Source organism: Tachyglossus aculeatus, chromosome 4, assembly GCF_015852505.1.
Source record: "Tachyglossus aculeatus isolate mTacAcu1 chromosome 4, mTacAcu1.pri, whole genome shotgun sequence".
In the NCBI taxonomy this organism is placed as follows: Eukaryota; Metazoa; Chordata; class Mammalia; order Monotremata; family Tachyglossidae; genus Tachyglossus; species Tachyglossus aculeatus.
The window spans coordinates 76,103,570-76,122,739 of NC_052069.1; the positions used below are offsets into that span (position 1 = coordinate 76,103,570).

The following is a 19,170-nucleotide window of genomic DNA, read 5'->3' on the forward strand; positions in this document are numbered from 1 at the left end:
TCACTTTTCTTCAGGTGCTCGTGAATGACTTTTTCTTGGTGGCTTGCCTTGAAGATTTCATCGAGAATGCTCGACTCTTCATATTTGAGACTTTCTGTCGTATTCACCAGTGTATCAGCATTAGGTAGGCACATCTTTACTGCATTTGCTGTACATAAAGTTGTGTAATTATTTTAATTAGTGTCAAGCTTATGCTTAACATTTTATGATATTCCAAAATTCAGCTTTGCTATTGACTAGGGAAAATTACCAAGAAGTTTTATAGTGCTGCTGCTAATGGTCACAAGTTCTATTTTCTGTTTTTCAAACTTTGTGCTGTTGTAGATTTGAGTAAAATATATTCTTCTCTTGATGGTGCCTACTGCAGTGGAAATTCACAGCTGGGTCATGGTATCACTCTTCACAAAGAGTGGCAGTAGGATCCAGTGATTTTTAGGTCCATGGCTGCTGGAAGTTATTACAGGAAGCTTCATGTTTTCATGGCTACCTCAAAAAGATTGTAATTGCAATTAGAAATGTATTAAGGACCTCTGTATCACTTTGGGTCAAAGAAGAGTGATTCTTTCCTCAGTCTCCTAATCATTTCAGGTGTTTGCATGCATTATGTTATAATTCTGCAATAGTTAAAATTAAGTAGGGATTTGTTTTATGGTACATTATTAGATTTAAAAAATCTATCATTTATTGAATGCATACTGTGTAGGTCATTGTGCTAAGCACTTGCGAGAGTACAGTATACCAGTTTTGCTAGACATTCCCTCCTTACAAGTATCTTACAGTCTAGAGGGAACATACGTTGTTAATTTTATGCCCTGTAAACTTATAGGACAACTTACCATTTAGCTTACAAATATGTGTATTAGCCAGAAAACATTACTTTTGTTTGGCGGGATGTTATTAAATTTGCTGTGGGTTAGTAGTTTATCAGACATGGTGTGTCTGCAGCTTAAAAGCTGTTTTAAAATAACATTTGGTCCTTTTTTTTCTATTTTAAGTCAGAGCACAGGGTGATATTTTAAATGTTTATCATAAACATGCTTGACTATATAGTTGTGTAATTTTCCTGAAGACAGTTCATTTTTCCCTTAAAAGAGGACCTAGAGTTGTTAACAGCTGCTGTATTTCTGAAAGTTAACTCATTACATATCCCCATGTGATGGACCTAGTGTTAAAATATTGTAGGTCTTTTCAATATCTAACGGTACTTGTCAAGCAATTACTGTTTTCCAGACACTGTACAAAGAGCTGGTGTAGATACAGGGTAATCAAGTTGGACACCATCCCTGTGCCACATGTAGCTTGCTATCTAAATTGAAGGGAGAAGGATTCAATCCCCATTTTACAAATGAGGTAACTGAGGCACAGGGATATTAAATGATTTGCCCAGGGTCACACATAAGAGAGAGCAAGCAGATAATTTATTTATTTTTCGTGATCATAGTTGGAAACACTTCATGTTTCTGAGTTTTTAAATAGTTTTCAGATTGACGTCCCAAGTTTATATGCTGCATTTAAAAATTTAGCTTTTTAGGCATATTTTAAGTGTTTCCCTAAGCTCCATGGAAAGAGCATAGGATTCCCAGTGGCAGTCATTGCCGCTAACCTGCTGTGCAACCTTTTTTCTGTAAAATGGGAATAAAATATTTGCTCTGCCCTCCTCTTTAGAATGTGAGCCCCACGTGTGATAGAGACTATATCTGATCTCAGTACCGTGCATCTACTCTAGTTCTTAGTCCTTAGTAAACACTTGGTAAATACCACCATTATCATTACTACAGGCAGAACCAACTTTTCACTAAGCCTTTACAGTATGCAGTACTCCCAGTTGAAGACTGTAGTATTTCTTGAATTGTGTGAATAACTGGACTGTAAACTCATTGTGGGCTGAGGACGGGTCTTCCGACTCTGTTGTATTGGTACTTTTCCAAGCACATAAAACACCACTCTGCGTACAGTAATTTCTCAGTAAATAACGATTGATTGGCTGAATGACTTTCATAGGTGATCCGTAAAATACAATCTCGAGCCAATCAGTAGTGCTTTCATAAACCAAAGTGTGTTTAATGACTAACCGAAAGTCAACTTATTTTAGAAGTAATTACAGCAAATGTGATACCACTAAAGCAGACACATAATAGATTCCTTCTAAATCAGTATGTTTTTGAAAATTGTAGACTTAAAAAACGTCATTTCACAAAATGTTCTGTCTCCCCAATTAATTTTGAAAAGTCTGCCAAATGAGTTCCATTAACCTTAGTTTTAAACAGCAGTTTCCCAAATTTTTTCTCTTCGGTGATTTAAATTTTTCTTGTTCCCAAATCACTTATTTACCATTCTGCAGAGATATGGAGAAATGTATAATGTTAAATTAGAACAGTTTATGTAAAATTCAGAAAATCTCTTTATAATAACAGCTTTAATAACAGAAGTTTCCACATAATTCCCTTCAATTCATTTAATTGAGTACACTTCTTAAAGATCCTCCATAGATAGCACATCCATATTATGAAGCCACCCATCCAAATGATCTCTTTTGAAGCCACCCATCCAAATGATCTCTTTTGCTTTATATTAAAAATCTCTTCATTCCAAAAGACCAGCGTAAAGTATGGACCAGAGAGGGGAGAGACAGAAGGCAGGGAGATCAGCAAGAAGGATGTTGCAGTAATCAAGGTGGGATCAGAAGCGCTTAGTACAGTGCCCTACACACAGTAAGCACTCAATAAATACAATTGAATGAATGAATAAGTGCTTTAGATCTGTGAGCTACCAGTTTGAATGGAGTGGATTGGGTGGTTCTAGTGATGTTAATCTATATCTAATTAACCTTCATTTCACTTATAAACGTGGTGCAATATGTTGGTCAAAGCACTTGTCATACCCTGTCACTACTGCTACATTAACCTCCTTGCCTCATATCTCTTCCCCTCTCCAGTCCATATTTCACTCTGCTGCATGGATTATTTTTCAGAGTAAACACACTGCATATGTTTCTCATTGTTCAGAAACCTCCAATGGTTACCTGTCCATGTCTGAATCAAATAGAATTCCTTGTCATCTTTCTAAGGCACTCAATCAGCTCTCCCGATCCTACCTATCTCATTTCTCTCCCCATACACTTCTCTCCAAAGCCAACCCACATACTGTCTTAATCTTGTCTCTTGCCATCGATCACTTCTGTTATCACCCTGGTTGTGCTGAAAATACAGAGCATTGATTATTTTACTTTTCAGAACCATCTGAGGGAAAAGTAGATCCAGATAGTTGCTCTTCTGGGTGTGTTATCTAGTCTCAAGCCCTGGCAGTGCCATTTGTCTGCTGCGAGGACTTGAGCAAGTCACTTAAGTTTTAGGCACCTCAGTTTCCTTATTTTGAAAATGGGGAGAAAATACCGGCTCCCATTCCCTCTTAAACTGTGAGCCCTTCACGGCGTTGGGGTTGTGTCCTATTTGACTATCTTGTATCTACCCCAGCACTTAGCATAGTGTTTGACCTATTGTAAAGCACTTAATGAATGGCATTACATTTTCCTCCATTCCCACCAGTTGAAAGTGAAACATAGAGACCATGAAGAATAAATCGACAAAATACTAGTTTTGCTAAATGTGAGTAAATAATTTGAGAGGTTTTTTTTAGGAGTGGGAAAGAAAGGGGTTATTTCTGTAATTTCATGTCTCTTTTAGCTCAAAATGAAGAATCCTGTCTTCAAGTTTACAATCTAGTTGGGGATACAGGCACTGAAACAAATTTCAGTATACATGAGCAGCATAGCCTAGTAGATAGATCACAGGCCTAGGAGACAGAAAGACCTGGGTTTTTATCCTGGCTCCACCACTTGTCTGCTGTCTGACTTTGAGCAAGTCAGTTCTTCTCTGTGGTGTCCTGTCACCATTTTTACAAAATCAATTGATAAATGTATTCTTTTGTAATAAAATTATGTAGATTATCTTCCAGTTATTGGGAGTTTAGTTTATAATGTACATAAGTGGTATACTAGGAAACTAATGTTTACTTTTCAAATAGAAATTGAAGTCAGGTTAGCAACAAACTGATTAAGATGGGACATTTCATATTCTTCAAAGGAGGGCGACGTATCCAGGAGTGTGATGGGCTTGGGGAGATCTTGTGGAGTAGAGTATGAGTCTGTTGCAAATTGATAGCTGCGGCTGGGCTGGTGTTTAGCTTTGCCACAGCGTAGTTCTCCTCCAGAGCAGGGAACATGTCTGTGTCCTACCCGATTTGCTTATATCTTCCCCAGTGCTTAGTACAGTGCATGGCACATAGCTCTTAACAAATACCATAATTATTATCATTATTATTATTATTATTATTATCATCATCATTATTGTTATGGCACCATGGCCTAGTAGGAAGAACAAGGGTCTGAGGGTCCAGAGACCTGAGTTCTACATTAGTTGAAAGCACAAGTTTGGGTGTTGATAGATTTACAAGTCTCCAAAATAAGATGTACACCAATCATGAATGCATTGCTAGGTTTGTACTTGGTTTGGGATTTTTTTTCTTTCACTTTTTCCTTTACAGGACTGGCAGAGTTGGATGAAAACTAGATTAAAAGAATTATATGAAAGGTGTTGTCTTCATAAGGGAGACTGTAATGGGACAATCTGAGTTATGAAGTAGGATTTTAATAGGTTTTGTTCTGAGTAAACTTTAGAAAGGATGCCACATACAAAAAGACTCAGAAAAATCACCAGACACAAATATACTTATAGGCATGGACTTAAAAAAAAAAAAGCCAGGCAAAGGACACATGAGTACAGGACCAGAGGAGGGCAGCAACAGAGAGAAAGATCATTAGAGGAAAATTTAGGGGAAACAAAAACAGTGAGTGAATGAGAAATATGTTGCATGCTTTACCGAAGCAAAGATTGAGTTTCTCCTAGTGACATAAGTGATGTCATCTGTGGTGTCCTGTCACCATTTTTAGAAAATAAATCGATAAAATGTATTTTTTTGTAGTGAGATTATGTAGATTATCTTCCAGTTATTGGGAGTTTAATTAATAATGTACATAAGTGGTAGGAAACTGATATGTTTACTTTTCAAATGGAAATTGAAGTCATGTTAGCAAGAAACTGATTAAATGGGACAGTCCATATTCTTCAGAGGAAGTCGACTTATCCAGGAGGAGTGCGATGGGCTTGGGGAGTAGAGTAGAGTAGAGTAGAGTAGGGTGGCTGGGCTGGTGTTAGCTTTGCCACAGCATAGTTGTCCTCCAGACTATAAGCTCGTCATGAGCAGGGAAAATGCCTACCTATTGTGCTCTTTCAAAACTACACACAGTAAGAACTCAATAAATATCATTGATGGTGGCAAAGAGAGTGTTGAGTTTCTGCTTAAAGCTTGACAGGTTATCATGATAGTGTCAGAACAAAACGTCACCTACATTCATAAACTGAGTAAGATTTAGAGACTGGTTTTTTTTGAAACATTTTCCAGTTCTATGCTTGTCACTAATTTCTGGTTGTCTAGGATTCAATTTGAGATTATCACACAAATGTTGCCTTTTGCCTGCTTTACACATTTTAGAAAACTTGTCTTGACCAACACTGCGAATTAGGGTGGTCTGGCCTCAAAAATGAAGGAATGCCTTGACCATGATCATGTGTGATGCTGTTGCTGGTAGTATGTCTTAATTTGTGTATTAGCATTTTTTCATTTAAAATATGAACAAAATTTCATTTGATTGTTGAAGAAATAATTTTTTTAGTTCGCTATGTGCATTCCAAGTATATAAATAGCAGTCTAAGAGTAATGATATAAATAGCTATGTCCTTTGCATAGAGTCCTGAAACAGTTACTTAGGACAAAACATGTCTTAGGACAAAACACAGTGTTTAGCTTTACATGACATGGTATTTTGTTCTAGCAACACAGAAGGGATAACATAACTATTTGTGCCCAGGTAACATTTCTAAGTATTTCTTTGTCTCTTTAGTATGTTGGCAGATAAGCTGAACATGACCCCGGAAGAAGCTGAGAGGTGGATAGTAAATCTGATCCGAAATGCAAGGCTTGATGCCAAGATAGATTCCAAATTAGTAAGTATTACACCACCATGGAAGGAACTACCTGCCTTGTAGTTATTGACTTTCAATTCCAAGTTCTTTTGACAGCTGCCCTCTTTCTGACCCACTAATATTGTGTTGAGAAATTTTCTGCATCACAAACCAACTCCAGAGGAGCAGTTAGTTCAGTAGAGTAGAATCATATGTCTTCCTACTGAGCTCTGTGTGGGTGGCAGAAGATTTTGTTAATATGTGAGTAACAAAAAGGGTCAATCTTCTCCTAAGTAGAAAGGTGGGGCAGTTTTCCTTCTTTTCTCTTCCCCTTTTCTTTCTTCTCACTAAATCTTTAAATCATCCCTGTAGACTCCTCAGCTCTTGGGCTAATTTGACCAATGCTTTTGTCTCCTTTTATCTAGGTACCTGCGTATGTAATAATCATATTTGTTAAGCATCTATGAAGTGCTGGACACTGTACTAAACACGGAACCAAATACACGATATTTAGCTTGGACACAATCCCTACCCTGCATTGGACTCACAGTTCCTGTTTATACCTCTGGGCTCCTCTACTTTCACTAGCCTTGCCTCGCTGGTGCTGTTCCTTAATTCCCCTTCCCCCTTACCTTTTTTCAGCCTCCTTTTTCTGGTTTCATGCATCTGGACAACCATAGCCATGTACCCACATCTGTTTATAGATATTGTATGGAAGAGGGCGGCAATCACATAGTTCCTCCAAACATTCTCCAGCCATTGTCACAGACAGACTTCTGAGCCAGTGGATCATTGACCTGACCATTCATTCATTCTGTATGATTTTCCCGGTTGTTATGAAGGTGATCAATAGGTGCGTAGTTATGTTCATTATAAGAACACTTTTCATTATGTTTTATTTCAGGGCCATGTGGTCATGGGTAACAATGCAGTCTCACCGTATCAGCAAGTAATTGAAAAGACCAAAAGCCTTTCTTTTCGCAGCCAGATGTTGGCCATGAACATTGAGAAAAAGCTTAATCAGAATAGTAGGTCGGAGGTAAGCATCAGGCGCTGTGGTTTCTAATTTCAGTTTTTGCTTTAATACTGAGAACTGTATAACTCAATTGCCATAGAAGTTTTTTCAGAAATAAAGAAAACCTGGCTGTCATGCATGCTGCCGAATTTATAGCAGGAGAGCAAGAGCACCCAATCTGGAAGGCCCACCGATATCTCAGGGTGGCGCTTTCAGAAAACTACCTCCAGGAGCCCTGCACCCTTCATCGGCCTCACTAACGATGATGATGATGATGATAATTTTTGGCATTTGTTAAAGCGCTTACTATGTGTCAAACACTGTTCTAAGTGCTGGGGTAGATACAAGATAGTTGGGTTGGACACAGTACCTGTTCCACTTAATTGATCAGTGGTATTTATTGATCGCTTACTGTGTGCAGAGCACCGTACTAAGTCTTTGGAAAAAGTACAGGGGACTTGTTAGATGTGGTCTCTGCCTCTAAGAACCTTATAGTCTACAGGGGGACACAGACATTAAAATAGATTACACATAGGGGAAATAGAGTCTAAGGATATGTGCATATGGGCTGTGGGTTGGGGTAAGTATCAGAGTGCAAATGGGATGCTTAAGCATAATGAGAAGTCACTGGCTTTAATAACATGATGGGGTGAGGTAGTTTGATTTGGTATGTTCTCAGAGCAAGCATCAATGTTGCTTTTTTATAAACTCATTCATACTATTCTGTATTGGTAAATTTTACAAGTAACAGAAAGCACCTCATACCTCATTTGTCTCCTTTGTTTTATGTTGTTTCAGGCTCCTAACTGGGCTACTCAAGACTCTGGATTCTACTAAATCCTTGGAGCCCTTTGAAAAGGAAGACTTCATTCAAGATTGATTTATCAGTTACTTAACCCACCATATAAATGATCATGTTTTCCAAAGCAAGCTAAAATATTTGAAGATGTAAGAATTTGAATAAAATTAGCTAAATTTCATTATAATCATTGTCTTTGTATTTTTTAAGTCAAATATTCACTGACTGCAATGGGGGTATTGGATGTTAAATTAAACTTAGCAAATGCCACTTGGATGTCATGGTCCTGTTAAATTGGGATTCTTAATGTTTGGGAGTTCATTCATTCAGTAGTATTTATTGAGTGCTTACTGTGTGCAGATCACTGTACTAAGCGCTTGGGAAGTACAAGTTGGCAACATATAGAGACGGTCATTACCCAGCAATGGGCTCACAGTCTAGAAGGGGGAGACAGACAAGAAAACAAAACTAATAAAATAAATAGAATAGTAAATATGTACAAACAAAATAAATAGAGTAATAAATCTGTACAAACATATATACAGGTGCTGTGGGGAGGGGAAGGAGGTACGGGGGGGATGGGGAGGGGGAGGCGATGTAGGTATGGGGGGGGGATGGGGAGGGGGAGAGGAAGGAGGGGGCTCAGTCTGGGAAGGCAGCCTGGAGGAGGTGAGCTCCCAGTAGGGCTTTTAAGGGAGGAAGAGAGCTAGCTTGGCGGATGTGCGGAGGGAGGGCATTCCAGGCCAGGGGGAGGATGTGGGCGGGGGGTTGACGGCCGGACAGTCGAGAACGAGGCACCTTGAGGAGGTTAGCGGCAGAGGAGCGAAAGGTGTGGGCTGGGCTGTAGAAGGAAAGAAGGGAGGTGAGGTAGGAGGGGACGGGGTGATAGCCTTGAAGCCGAGAGTGAGGAGTTTTTGCCTGATGCGTAGGTAGCCTGGTAGCCACTGGACATCTTTGAGGAGGGGAGTAACGTGCCCAGAGCGTTTCTGCACAAAGATGATCCAGGCAGCTGCGTGAAGTATAGACTGAAGTGGGGAGAGTCAGGAGGATGGGAGATCAAAGAGGAGGCTGATGCAGTAATCCAGTCAGGATAGGATGAGAGATTGAACCAGCAGAGTAGCGGTTTGGATGGAAAGGAAAGGGTGGATCTTGGCGATGTTGTGGAGGTGAAACCAGCAGGTTTTGGTGACGGATTGGATGTGAGGAGTGAACGAGAGAGCGGAGTCGAGGATGACACCAAGGTTGTGGTCTTGTGAGACGGGAAGAATGGTAGTACCGTCTACAGTGACGGGAAAGTCAGGGAGAGGGTAGGGTTTGGGAGGGAAGATGAGGAGTTCAGTCTTGGACATATTGAGTTTTAGATGGGGGGGCAGACATCCAGATGGAGATGTCTTGAAGGCAGGAGGAGGCAAGAGCCTGAAGGGAAGGAGAGAGCAGGGACAGAGATGTAGATTTGGGAGTTAAAATTGTCAATGCTCAAAAAGCACTCAAAAACTGTTTAACACTGTTTGCTGTCACATTCTTGCTATGGAGAAGGCAGGATACCCTAGTGGGGAAAAAAAACCATGGAGATCTGGATCTGGATCTGCCACTTACCTGCTCTGTAGAATTGGGCAAGTCACTTAACTTTTCTGAGCCTCAATTTCTTTATAAAATGGGTACAAAATATTCTCCCTCTCCCTCAGTCTGGAATCCTGTATGGGACAGAAACAGTGTCCTACATTATCTTGTTTTTACCCTAAAGCTGGCATAGTGTCATGGCACATAGGAAGTTGTTAATAAATACCATTGTCATCACTGAAAAATTGAATCAAGTTACAGACCAAAGTACAGAAGGCCATGGTACTGTCCAACCTTCTTACTAGCTGTGAGACTTGAACCCATTACAGATGCCACAGAGGCCTCTGACATATACTACTTATCAAGTGGCAAAATGGGATTATAGACAATGAGACCAAAAAGCACGGGATTGGGATTTGGGTGATCCTGATTGCATAAATGAGGAGATGTTGTCAGCAGTGTATCTATACAACTTATCCAAGGCAAGTTTTTAATGAGGTAACGGTAAAAAGGTAAAACAGGAGATGAAGCGAAGCTGTCAGTATTTGGGAGACAGGCGGAGACAGCTCATTTTACTCAAACTCTTGTCCTTTCAGATTTTCTCATCACTGTAGACACCACCACCATCCTCCCTGTCTCACAAGTCCATAACCTTGGTATGATCCTTAACTCATCTTTTTCAAGTCACATGCAGTCTGTCACCAAGTCCTGTCGACTCTACCTTCACAACATTTCTAGAATCGACCCCTCATTCCATCCAAACTACTCCCATGTTGATTCAAGCACTTTACCTTATGCTATTTCGACAACTGCATCAACCACCTCCCTGGCCTTCCTGCCTCCCTTCTTCCCTCTCCAGTCCATACTTCACTCTGCTGCTTGGATCATTTTCCTAAAAGAAAATTTCATTCTCCTAGAGAAGCAGCGTGGCGCAGTGGAAAGAGCACGGGCTTTGGTGTCAGAGGTCATGGGTTCAAACCCCCGCTCCACCACTCAGCTGTGTGACTTTGGGCAAGTCACTTGACTTCTCTGGGCCTCAATTACCTCATCTGTAAAATGGGGATTAAGACTGTGAGCTCCACATGGGACAACCTGATCACCTTGTAAATTCCCCAGTGCTTAGAACAGTGCTGTGCACATAGTAAGTGCTTAATAAATGCCGTTATTGTTATTATTATTATTATAAAAGGCCTTTCAGTCCTCATCTCTCCACTCTTCAAAAGCCTCCAATGACTGCTAATCCATTTCATTGTAATCCTTACCGATTTGCCCGCTTATGTATCTTACCTCACTGATTTCTTTTTTTTTTTTGTATTTAAGTGCTTACCATGTGACAGGGACTGAACGCTGCACTTGGGTAGAAATCAGTTACTCAGGTTGGACACAGTCCTTGTTTCACATGAGGCTCGCAGTCTTAATCCCCATTTTACAGAGGAGGTAACTGAAGCACAGAGAAGTAAAGTGATTTGCCCAAGGTCACACAGCGAACAAATGGCCGAGCAGGGATTAAGAACTCAGGTTCTTCTGACTCCCAGGCCTGTGCTGTATCCACCAGGCCATGCTGCTTCTCAGCCACGACCCAGCTGGAACAGCTGTATAATAATAATAATAATAATAATGGCATTTATTAAGTGCTTACTATATGCAAAGCACTGTTCTAAGCACTGGGGAGGTTACAAGGTGATCAGATTGTCCCACGGGGGCTCACAGTCTTAATCCCTATTTTACAGATGAAGGAACTGAGGCACAGAGAAGTTAAGTGACTTGCCCAAAGTCACACAGCTGACAATTGGTGGAGCTGGGATTTGAACCCATGACCTCTGACTCCAAACCCCGGGCTCTTTCCATTTAGCCACACTGCTTCTCAACTTGCAGCATGCCTATGGAAGTCATAAGCTGGGGAAATTGACTAGTTTTCGCATTTTTCTTATGATGCTTGACTATTGATATTCTCTCCCTTTGGTCAAATAGGTATTTATTCCCATGCTGCCAGGAAATTTAAATAAATTTGAAACGACTCTGAATTTGAGCTAATTATCCAGCCAGACGGGGAGTATCACCTGTTGCCTTTTGAAGGCCAGTGTTTCAGGTAGGAAGAGAAAGGATGTTGCTCACTTTGAGTGTTTCAAAGGATTGTCGCCGGACCGTGGACAGAGGAAGAATCCTGGAGAGTGCCCTAGAAAATGACACCGGTTTTGAAGAGGTTCTTTGTAAGTAGGAAGAGGATAGGCCTCAGAGTGACAGTGCATGAGAAACCTATCTCTAGGCAATCAATCAATCATATTTATTGAGTGCTTACTGTTCTAAGTGCTTGGGATGTAACAGTAAAATTTCCAGCCCACAGCAAGTTTACAGTCTCAGGGGGAGATAGACATTCATATAATTGAATAAACAAATTACAGATATGTATATAAATGCTGTGTGACTGAGACAGAGACATGAATAAAGAGAGGAAGTCGGGGCGACCCAGAAAGGAAAGAAAAGGAAAAGAGGGTTTATTCAGGGAAGGCCTCTTGGAGGAGATGTGCCTTCAATAAGGCTTTGAAGAAAGAGACAGTAATTGTCTGTTAGATATGAAGAGGGAGAGCATTCCAGGCCAGAGATAGGATATGAACTAGAGGTTGGCAGCGAGTTAGACGAGACCTAGGTGGCAATTACAATCAATCAGTGGTGTGTGTTGACCGTGTAATGTCAGAACACTGTACTAAACATCTGGGGGGGAGTACAATACAATAGGGCTGGTAGACATAGTCCCTGCCCATAAGGATCTGAAAATCTTGTGAAAAATCCTCATTTCTGCTATTGGCTTGGGAAATGGGTGAAAGGATTTTTTTTCTTTCCCAAATGCTACATCCTTGGGATTTGGCAGGGAGCATGTCTATCAACTCTGTTGTACTCACCCAAGCCTTTAGTACAGTGCTCTGCACGCAGTGAGTGCTCAATAAATATGATTGATTGATTGAAGTGGTAATAATCTCTTAATTCACTTTACAAAGACAAACCTGATTCATTATTAGTGGGCCAGGAAGATAATAAGCTATTTAGGTCTGTGTCCTTTACTCTTGTGTGTTCCCAAATGTCTCAAATGCACACAGTGGTCACTTAATGTTGCTCAAACTTCACATCTATCTTTACTCTGAATATTCTGACTGGGTGAGGAACAATGAACTCACTGAGGTGTCACTATGTTGATAAGAAAAATGGTTAAAGCCAAGACAGAAAAGATGGAGGATGAAATTTGACAAATTTTAGTCAAATTATAATTTGGGACATAGGTCAAAGGGTTTGTGACAAGTTATATGCGACTTTAAAAAATCCCCTATGATTCCTATTAGGATTTCCACCGAAGCAGTGTTGCCTAATAGTAAGAACATGGTTTGGAAGTCAGAGGACCTGGGTTCTAATCCCAGCTGTACCATTTGTCTGTTGTGTGAGCTGGGACATGGCACTTCACCTCCCTGTTCCTCAGTTTCCTCAACTGTAAATGGGGATTCCATACCTGCTGTCCCTTCTACTGAGACTGTGAACCCCATGTGAGCTCCATGTGAGTCGCTTGTGGGAATGAGTCCAACCTGATTAGCTTGAATCGATCCCAACACTTGGAACAGAACAATGCACAATAAGCACTTAACAAATGCCATAAGCAGATTTTAAAGTTTACAACTTAACTTTGAGTTTCTGGGCAATAACAATGTTGATCCCCTTTCCTATCAATTATCAGGCTCCTTCAAAGAGGTGCGATCAATGTTACCATTTTTCCTTACCATGGCTTCTCCTGCCAGTTCTGTTTTCACTCTCACTGTATTGTCTTTTCGCTTTTCAGGATTCTTTCCAGGTTTAATCTAATGCTAAGCCATCTTTCTTCACATCAGTCAAAGACTCCTTACAGAAAGTATGTATATATCTGTAATTTATTTACTTATTTATGTTCATTAATGACTGTCTCCCCCTCTAGACTATGAGCTCGTTGTGGGCAGAGAATGTGTCTGTTTGTTGTTCATTCATTGAATTAATTCAATTCAATCATATTTATTAAGTGCTAACTGTGTGCGGAGCACTGTACTAAGAGCTTGGAAAGTACAATTAAGCAGTAAAGAGAGGCAATCCCTGCCCACACCAGGCTTACAACCTAGAAGTGGGGAGACAGACATCAAAGCAAGTAAACAAGCAGGTGGTTGTATTGTAGTAATAATAATAATGATGGTATTTGTTAAGCTCTTACTATGTGCAAAACACTGTTCTAAGTGCTGGAGAGGATACAAGGTGATCAGGTTGTCCCACGTGGGGCTCACGGTCTTAATTCCTACTTTACAGATGAGGTAACTGAGGCATAGAGAACTTAAGTGACTTACCCAAAGTCACACAGCTGACAGTTGGCGGAGGTGAGATTAGAACCCATGACCTCTGACTCCCAAGCCCGTGCTCTTTCCACTGAGCCACGCTGCTTCTCTTGTACTCTCCCAAGTGCATAGTATAGTGCTTTGCGCCCAGTAAGCTCTCAATAAATACAATCGAATGAATGAATGAAGGTAGCTTAAAGTCTTTCCACCAGCGGTTCCCAACTTCCTTCTAATAGTAATAATAATTATGGTATTTGTTAAGCACTTACCTTGTGCCAGGCACTGTACAAAGCACTGGGGTTGATAAGCAAATCAGGTTGGACACAGTCCCTGTCCCATGTGGGGCTCACAGTCTCAATCCCCATTTTACAGATGAGGTAATGAGGCACAGAGAAGTGAAGTGACTAGTCCAAGGTCACACAGCAGACAAGTGGCAGAGCCAGGATTAGAAGCCATGACCTTCTGATTCCCAGGCCTGTGCTCTAGCCACTGTGTCATGCTGCTTCGCTGCTGCTTCTGTGCCATGCTGTTGCTTGTCTCCTCTACTCACTAAACGCCCCTCTGCCTTCACTTTTGCCCTCTTCTGACCTCTTGCTCACATTGTCCCCTGGGCCTGCAGGTCCATACCTCCCCTTCCCTACCATCCCTCAGCCCGCCCGACCTACAGAGCCCTCCTAATCCAACAAACCTTCTCCGACCAATTGCCAGCACCCTGATTCTTATTAACTCTTCAGACGTCCCTTACACCATGTGTTTATTTACACTCATCCTTAAGCTTAATAGTTCTCTGTCTCCTATTAGAGTGCGGACAGGGAATAGATCTTGCGCTTCTGTTGCACTTCCCAAACCTGTAGCACAATGCACTGCAAACTTTGTCTTGTCTTATGCTGTCGAGTTGTCTCCGACCCATAGCGACTATATGGGGACATCTCTCCCAGAACGCTCCTCCTCCATCTGCAACTGTTTTCATAGTCTATATAAAGAGTTTACTTGGTAAAAATACAGAATTGGTTTACCATTGCTTCCTTCCTTGCAGTAAACCCGATTCTCCACCCTCGATTCTCTCCCATGCCACTGCTGCCCAGCACAGGGGAGTTTTGACTTGTAGCAGATTGCCTTCCACTTGCTAGCCACTGCAGCTGAGACTGGTAGAGTACTGGAAACTCTCCAGGCATGACCCTGAGAGGAGATTGCATTCTGTAGACTCAACAAATGTCGCTACTACCAGGCCATCTCCTGGTGCTCTTGAGGTTCTCTTTAGAGAAGCAACATGGCCTAGTGAAAAGAGCATGGGCTTGGGAGCCAGAGACTGTGGGTTCAAATCCCAGCTCTGCCACATGTCTGCTGTGTGACCTTAGGCAAGTCACTTCACTTCTCAGTGCCTCGGTTACCTCATCTTTAGATCTCCTAACCTTCTGTCTTTCCCAGCTTCAGTCTATACTTCAATCTGCTGCCCGGATTATCTTTGTACAGAGACGCTCTGGGAATGTCATCCTGTTCCTCAAAAATCTCCAGTGGCTACCAATCAACCTACACATCAGGCAAAAACTCCTCACCCTCGGCTTCAAGGCTCTTCATCACCTTGCCTTCTCCTATCTCACCTCCCTTCTCTCCTTCTACAGCCCAGCCCACACCCTCCACTCCTCTGCTGCTACCCTCTTCACTGTGCCTCCTTCTTGCCTCTCCTGCCGTCGACCTTTGACCCACGCCCTTCCCCTGGCCTGGAATGCCCTCCCTCCTCACATCTGCCAACCTAGCTCTGTTCCCCCGTTCAAAGCCCTACTGAGAGCTCATCTCCTCCAGGAGGCCTTCCCAGACTGAGCCCCCCTTTTCCTCTGTTCCTCACCCCCATCTCCCCCAGTCTCCCCCTCTGCTCTACCCCTTCTCTGCCCCACAGCACTTGTGTATTGACAACCCCGGTCTTGTTTCTCACCCACCTCTCTTCTTCCCCCACAGGCTCCACCTTCCTCCTGTGGGAGAAATTAGAGGAAATGGGCAGAGTTGAGAGTACTCTGCTGTCTAGGTACAATAGAAAGAAAGAATAATAATAATAATGATTAATAGTAAATACGGTACTTGTTAAGTGCTTACAATGTGCCAAGCACTGTTCTAAGCCCTGGGGTGGATAATAATAATAACAATTATGATGGTATTTGTTAAGCACTTATTCTATGCCAAGCACTGTTCTAAGCGCTGGAATATCTACAAGATAATCAGCTTGTCCCACGCAGGGCTCACAATCTTAATCCCTATTTTACAGATGAGGTCACTGAGGCACAGAGAAGTGAAGTGACTTGCCCAAAGTCACACAGCAGACAAGTGGCAGAGCAGGATTAGAACCCACGACTTCTGATTCCCATTTTGCAGATAAGGGAAATGAAACACAGAGAAGTGAAATGACTTGCCCAAGGTCACACAGCAGACAAGTGGCAGAGCCAGGATGAAAACCCAGGTCCTCTGACTCCCAGGCCCAAGCTCTTTCCACTTTGTTATGCTACTTCTCTTCATCATCATCATCGTCAGTGGTATTTATTGAGTCCTTATTGAGTCCTTATTGTGTGCAGAACACTGTACTAAGCACTTCGGAGAGCATAATCTTCAGAACTGAGTAGAAAAGCAAAGGGTCAAATCTGATGTTCCTTTTTGAGTAGAATATCTACATTTAAAGCCCTTATTGGGGGCTGGATACAGTTATTTCTAGAGATGTTGTTCTGGGGGAACTTTCATTTGTTTTTGCTTACATGTGTAATTCACACCAGGGCATTATTATGTCTTTCTGAGCTCAGCTCATCTCAGAAAAGTGTCTATTTCCCGGAGAGGTAGCACAAAACCTTGCTCTGTTTTGAGAGCTCGCTCATTTTTCATCTCACATATTTAATAAACTGTTTGACTTCTAGAATCTGCAAGAAATAAAACATTAATTTAAGACATGTCCTATTTTGGTGCTACAAAACGGGTCTCCTGCTCTGCTTTCAACTCAGCCTGGGAAAGGCAAACTAGGGCCAGGCTATATGTCCTGGTGCTTTTATTTGCCTTTTGTCTTCAGAGTTCTGGTGGAACCTAACTCTCATTTGCTCTTTCCTGACACTCAACTTGATGGAAAAACAGGAGAGCAGGGGAGGAAGGTTTTCTCTTTTCTTTTTTTTTTAAACCCAGAGAATAGTTGAATAGATTGCTCATTTTGGAAGTTCATTCATTCATTCATTCATTCAATTGTATTTATTGAGTGCTTACTGTGTGCAGAGCACTGTATTAAGCACCTGGGAGAGTACACTGTTACAACAATAAACAGATCCATTCCCTGCCTACAACGAGCTTACTGTCTAGTCAAATGGAAATTTATGTACGCATGAGTATGCATGACCCACATGTATTTGTATAGGTGTGAGGTGTGAGCATGGATACTGAGTGAGAAGAGCATGGCCTAGTGGAAAGAGTACAGGGTGGGCATTTAAGAGAATTGGGTTCTAATCCCAGCTCCACCATATGCCTGCTGTGTGACCTTGGGGAAATCACTTCCCTGTGCCTTGATTTCTTCATCTGTAAAATGGGATTCAATACTTGTTCTTCTCCTACTTGGACTGCCAGCCCCATGTTGGCTAGCAAATGTGATCTGATTTTATTTTATCAAGCCCAGAATTTAGTACAATGCTTAATAATAATAATAATAATAATAATTGTGGTATTTGTTAAGCACTTAAGTTGTGTCAGGCACTGTACTGAGTGCTGGGGTGGATACAAGAAAGCAGAGAAGCAGCGTGGCTCAGTGGAAAGAGCACAGGCTTTAGAGTCAGAGGTCATGGGTTCAAATCCCAGGTCCCCCAATTGTCAGCTATGTAAGTGCTTAGTACAGTGCTCTGCACACAGTAAGCGGTCAATAAATACTATTGAATGAATGAGTGACTTTGGGCAAGTCACTTAACTTCTCTGGGCCTCAGTTACCTCATCTGTAAAAATGGGGATTAAGACTGTGAGCCCCCTGATCACTCTGTAACCCCCCCAGCACTTAGAACAGTGCTTTGCACATAGTAAGCACTTAATAAATGCCATCATCATTATTATTATTAAGAAAATTGGGTTGGGCAGAGATCCTGTCCCATATGAGGCTCACAGTCTCAATTCCCATTTTGTAGATGAGGTAACTGAGGCACGGAGAAGTGAAGTGACTTGTCCAAGGTCACACAGCAGACAAGTGGCAGAGCCAGGATTAGAACCCATGACCTTCTGACTCCCAGGCCCAGTGCTCTATCTACTATGCCATGCTGCTTGGCATATGGTAAGTGTTTAACAAATACCACTATTTAATAGTAGTATTTTTATTATGATTATATCTGTGAAGAAAGTTGAGGAAAAGGGGAATGGAGTTAGTAATCTCTTTTATTGCGATGGAACCCAATAAGCTACTTTAAGCGACTCGATCCAATCCAGGTCTCGAGTGCCTTCTATGCATCCCCTACATTGGTGAAAGGCCTAGGACCCCGACGCTGAAGGGTTTGCTTTATCTTCTCTGAGATGCTCTGCAAAAACAAATTGTTGGCCACCATAGTTTTCACAGCTCTGCAAGTTTCCTGGATCGTTGGTCATTCCAAAAATGTTTCCGCACTGGTATCAGTAGAATGACTATAAAGTAAAGATAAGATTGCATTATGCTAAAGATCTGTTACTTTCGTAAGATGCCAAACTAGCATATTAGTGTGATTTGGGGAGGATGTCAGTTGTAATGGAGCACTGGTCATGTCTATAGTTACTCACAGTTAATCACCCATCAAAGGAAAAGAGGCGAAAAAACTGAAACTTCCCTACTTTCCTCAGACCTCCCTTCTGGATGTTTGAGTAGACAAGAAGAACGAATTGCAGTCATTCTTTTTAAAGCCGAAATATCCTAAGAACACTCTGCCCCGACATAGGAATGTCAGTGGAACAAGAGATGCTAACACAAACTCCACCAAGAGACTAGAGGTTTTGTGTGTTTGAAATTTATATTCTACTGTAATGACAAAATTGTAGAGCAGCTAAACTAATGTTTTTATATATCTGTCCACTGCTTTTTTGGGTATTGTCTACTGGGAGTGAACAAACAGTTTTAGGGTTATTTTTTCTGTTTTGTGTATTTGTTTCTAACAGTCCAACCTTAAATTTTATGAGCCAGGGTAAGAATGGGAAAATCAGAGCAGGCAGTTGCACCATTAGAAGCATATTGTCAAGACTGGAAATTTAAAAATCATTCATTAAAAGAAAATAAAGGACTGACTATTTGGAAGTTTTAATCAGCCATTATGTCCTCTGATCATTCAGTTCATTGTAAATAGAAAGTGAAGCAGAATGATTTTGATCAAGAGAATAACAGATGAAGTCTTTCCAGCTATTAAGCCAGACAGAGCTATTCTCCGGGGAAGTTGCTTCTGAATTTTATTCACCAACAAGTTAACTCAGTTT

The 19,170-nt window shown here is 41.4% G+C and overlaps 1 protein-coding gene across 1 annotated transcript in view; it reads left to right on the forward strand.

Moving 5' to 3' along the window:
• The window catches only part of EIF3E (eukaryotic translation initiation factor 3 subunit E), a 44,357-nt gene extending 36,336 nt beyond the window's left edge, over window positions 1-8,021 (forward strand). Inside the window, exons 10-13 of the mRNA XM_038745403.1 lie at window positions 15-124; window positions 5,960-6,062; window positions 6,925-7,059; window positions 7,834-8,021. Coding sequence (XP_038601331.1) covers window positions 15-124; window positions 5,960-6,062; window positions 6,925-7,059; window positions 7,834-7,872 — 387 coding nt within the window. The 3' untranslated portion in view covers window positions 7,873-8,021. The remainder of the gene's footprint in view (window positions 1-14; window positions 125-5,959; window positions 6,063-6,924; window positions 7,060-7,833) is intronic.
• Window positions 8,022-19,170: the final 11,149 nt, after the last annotated feature.